The 3,885-nt window shown below is 43.0% G+C and overlaps 1 protein-coding gene across 1 annotated transcript in view; it reads left to right on the forward strand.

Moving 5' to 3' along the window:
* Positions 1-1,589: 1,589 nt before the first annotated feature.
* NIT2 (nitrilase family, member 2) overlaps positions 1,590-3,885 on the forward strand; it is a 25,039-nt gene continuing 22,743 nt past the window's right edge. The window contains exon 1 of the mRNA XM_011962520.1: positions 1,590-1,674. Coding sequence (XP_011817910.1) covers positions 1,590-1,674 — 85 coding nt within the window. The remainder of the gene's footprint in view (positions 1,675-3,885) is intronic.

Below are 3,885 nucleotides of genomic sequence, written 5' to 3' on the forward strand. Positions count from 1 at the left end.
AAAAAAAAAAAAAAAAAGTCATTCTAAGAAAAGGATAACTTGCACATGCATGTTTATAGCAGCACAATTTGCAATTGCAAAAATATGGAACCAGCTCAAATGCCCATCAATCAACAAGTGGATATATATGTATGTATATATATGATGGAATACTATTCAGTCATAAAAAGGAATTAATGAATGGCATTGGCAGAGACCTGGATAATATTGGAGACTATTATTCTAAGTGAAGTAACTCAGGAATGGAAAACCAAACATCATATGTTCTCGCTCATAAGTGGGAGCTAAGCTATGAGGATGCAAAGGCATAAGAATGAGACAATGGAATGTGGGGACTCAGGGGGAAAGAGTGGGAAGGGGGTGAGGGATAAAACACTACAAATTGGGTGCAGAATGTACTGCTCAGGCGATGGGTGTACCAAAATTTCACAAATCACCACTAAAGAATTTACTCATGTCACCAAAGACCACCTGTTCCCCAATAACCTATGGAAATAATTAAAATAAATAAAATGAAAAAAAATAGACCCCCACAAATAATGGGCAGTTGTTTTGAGCAAAGTTTGAAAGGCAATTCAATTGAGAAAGGGTAGTCTTTTCAACATATGGTGTTGGAACAACTAGATACCCATATACAAAGAAATTAACCTCACCCTTTATATCTCAAACCTTATACAAAAATTAACTCAATGGATCATACAGCTAAATGTGCAATGTAAACCTATAAAACTAATAGAAAACAGGAGAAAATTTTCATGATTTTGGGTGAGGCCATAGTTGTTAGACATAGGAAAAGCACAATCCATAAGAATGAATCACGTCTACAATCCCAGCACTTTGGGAGGCTGAGGCGGGCAGATCACGAGGTCAGGAGGTAGAGACCAGCCTGGCCTGCATGGTGAAACCCCCTCTCTACTAGAAATACAAAAATTAGTTGAGTTTGGGGATGTTCGCCTGTAATCCCAGCTACTCGGGAGGCTGAGGTAAGAGAATCGCTTGACTCCGGGAGGCAGAGGTGGCAGTGAGCCGAGATCGCGCCACTGCTCTCCAGCCTGTGTGACCGAGCGAGACTCCATCTCAAAAAAAAAAAAAAAAAAAAGAAATTAATTAAAAATAAATTTAAAATTTTTGCTCTGCAAAAGACACTTATTGGAAGGAAAAGACAAGCTAGATACTGGGGGAAAATACTGTACTTGCAAAACATACCAACAAAGGATTTGTGTTCAGAATATATAAAAATTTTCACTACAACAATAAGAAAACAACAATGGGGAAAAGAAGCATTTCTTCAGAGAAACATGGGTGGCAAATAGGCATGTGAAAAGATCATCATTAGCTGTTGGGGAAAAGTAAATCAAAACCACAATGAGATGCTACTACACACCCGTTAGACTGGCTAAAATTAAAAACAAAAAATGACAATACCGAGTGCTGGTGAGGATATGGAGCAACTAGAACGTTCATACATTGCTGGTGGGTGTACAAAGTGGTACAGACACTCTAGACAACAGTTGGGCAATTTCTTATGAAGAAACATACGTTTACTATACAACCCAGCAATCCCTCTCCTAGGTATTTACCCTAGAGAAATGAAGACTTACATCCACGCGGAAGAGTTCATGGTCATAACTACCCTACTGTGCCACCTCTTTGCTGTTTGCTGTCCTGGAAACAGTAGGCCAGAGCTAGTGGCCTTCTCAGTACTTGCTTTTCTCTTCAGGTTGCCAGCTTAACTCCACAAGTACTTGTCTAACCCACGTGGGAATATTAAGTTGGTTTCCCAACATTAAGCAACTTGTCCAAAGTTACATGGTGTGTCAGCAAAGTTTTGAACTCAGGTCTCCTGATTTGCAGAGAACTGCATCAGAAATTTAAAAATTCTATGTATCTGTGCATGTATGTGTATATTTAGATGCATATACACTCTTTGACTCCTCGCTGTACACAGTTCTAACTCAATATGATAATTCCCAAGTTTGATCCTTTGCTTTCTGTAGTATCATACTCTTTCCTTCACAGATTGCATCTACTCATAGATTTCTTCTCTTATTCTCTGCAAATGACTGCAGTTCTGATTTTCAGCCCCTAATTTCTGACTGCTGTTAGCATTTGCATATTGTGGTGTTACGAGGTATTCACACACATGCATACACACGTTTTCAAGCACAGTCCCTGACTCCTATAGCCTTGTTAAGTCTTTTGTTATAATGCCAGGTGTGTTAGGCCTCAGGGGCAGGCCCCAGGAAACAGAATCTCTCTGGCCTCTCCTGCTCCCCTTTTCACCTGCCCCAAGGCAGGACTCTAATCTTGCAGATGCTGGGTCTTAAAACTCTCCTGAGAGCTCCTGCCCTATCCCTTGGAGGAAGGAATGCTGATGACATGAAGTTCCCATAGAAGCCCAAGAGAAGTGAGGTTAGAGAGCTTCTGGATAGCTGACCACGTGGAGGTTCTGGAGGGTGGTGTGCCCAGGAGGGCCTGGAGGCTTTGTGCCCCTCCTCCCATACCTTGCCCTACACCTCTTCATCTGTAGCCTTTGCAACATCCTTTATAATAAACCAGGAAACATGTTTCTGTGAGTTCCGTGAGCTGCTCCAGCAAATCATTCAAACCCAGAGATGGGGTCATGGCAACCCCAACTTGAAAGTGGTTGTCAGAAGTTCTGGAGTCCAAGACATATGGCTGGTGCCTGGTGTGTCTTCCTCAGGTAGACAGTGTTGGAATTGAGTAGGGGGATACCCAGCTGGTGTCCACTGAGTGGTGGTAGGGAGGAACCCCTCACATTTGGTCACAGAATTCTTCTGTGTTGATGATTGCTGTGATGGTGATGTAAGAGCAGAGGAAAAACACGGAGAGTTTTCCTGGAACACATATCCACCTCTCCCCCAAAAACTGAGCTCACATTCCCACAGACTCAACTCACACTATGAAGCGGCAGCTGGAGGAATGCTGAGGGAAAGGAGAGACCAGTTAGGAAGTGCCTGTAGCAGTCTCCCCAAGGTGAGCAAGGCCTACCTGTGGATGGTGGTGGTGGGAACTGAAAGGAGGAATCAGGGACATTTCAGGAGAGTAAGAAGAGCCCTGTCCCTTACCAGAGGTGGGGAATGAAAGACTCGAAAGTCACTGAAGCGACTTAGATTTTCTTGGAGGGCTGGAAAGCAGGGAGAATTAGAAAACTGGGCATAAATTGTGGTGCCTGTAAATGCTGGGTGGAGAAGCTCTTGGAGGTGATACATTTAGTTTCACATAGTTGAGTCTGAACTGATGTTAACACATGTAAATAGAGATGGTGGCAGCTGAAGATGTTGAAACAGGTCCTCTGGAGTAAAAATAAAAATCTGACTAGTAACAGCCTGGCAATGGTCATTAAGCCTGTGAGACATGGGTAGAAATGAGAATAGAGACTGAAAAGGCACATCAGATTTTTAGCTGGGCTTTCAAGATCCATTTGGCCCGGTAGTTTTGTTTTTTGGCCTATTTTCATATGTCAGATGAACAGGAACATGGAGATAAGGCAGAGGTGCTGCAGAGAAGGGACAGTGAGGGGAGTGGTGGCAGGCAGGGCTGCACAAACTTCACCCTTCAGCCAGATTCTTCTTCCATTACCTCTAAATCCTTTTATATATAGGTGAGTAAAAGGTCCTGAGGGTGAGGTGATTTGCCCTAGGTATTAACATCCCAGTGTCAGAGCCGAACCAGAACCAGAACCCAGTGACTAGCTTTTCCATTATGCCCAGAAAGTTCTAAAGAAAGGTTTAATGGCTCAAGCCTGTAATCCCAGCACTTTGGGAGGCTGAGACGGGCGGATTACGAGGTCAGGAGATCGAGACCATCCTGGCTAACACGGTGAAACCCTGTCTCTACTAAAAATACAAAAAAAAACTAGCC

This window comes from Colobus angolensis, unplaced genomic scaffold (assembly GCF_000951035.1).
Source record: "Colobus angolensis palliatus isolate OR3802 unplaced genomic scaffold, Cang.pa_1.0 Scaffold592, whole genome shotgun sequence".
NCBI classification, from domain to species: domain Eukaryota; kingdom Metazoa; phylum Chordata; class Mammalia; order Primates; family Cercopithecidae; genus Colobus; species Colobus angolensis.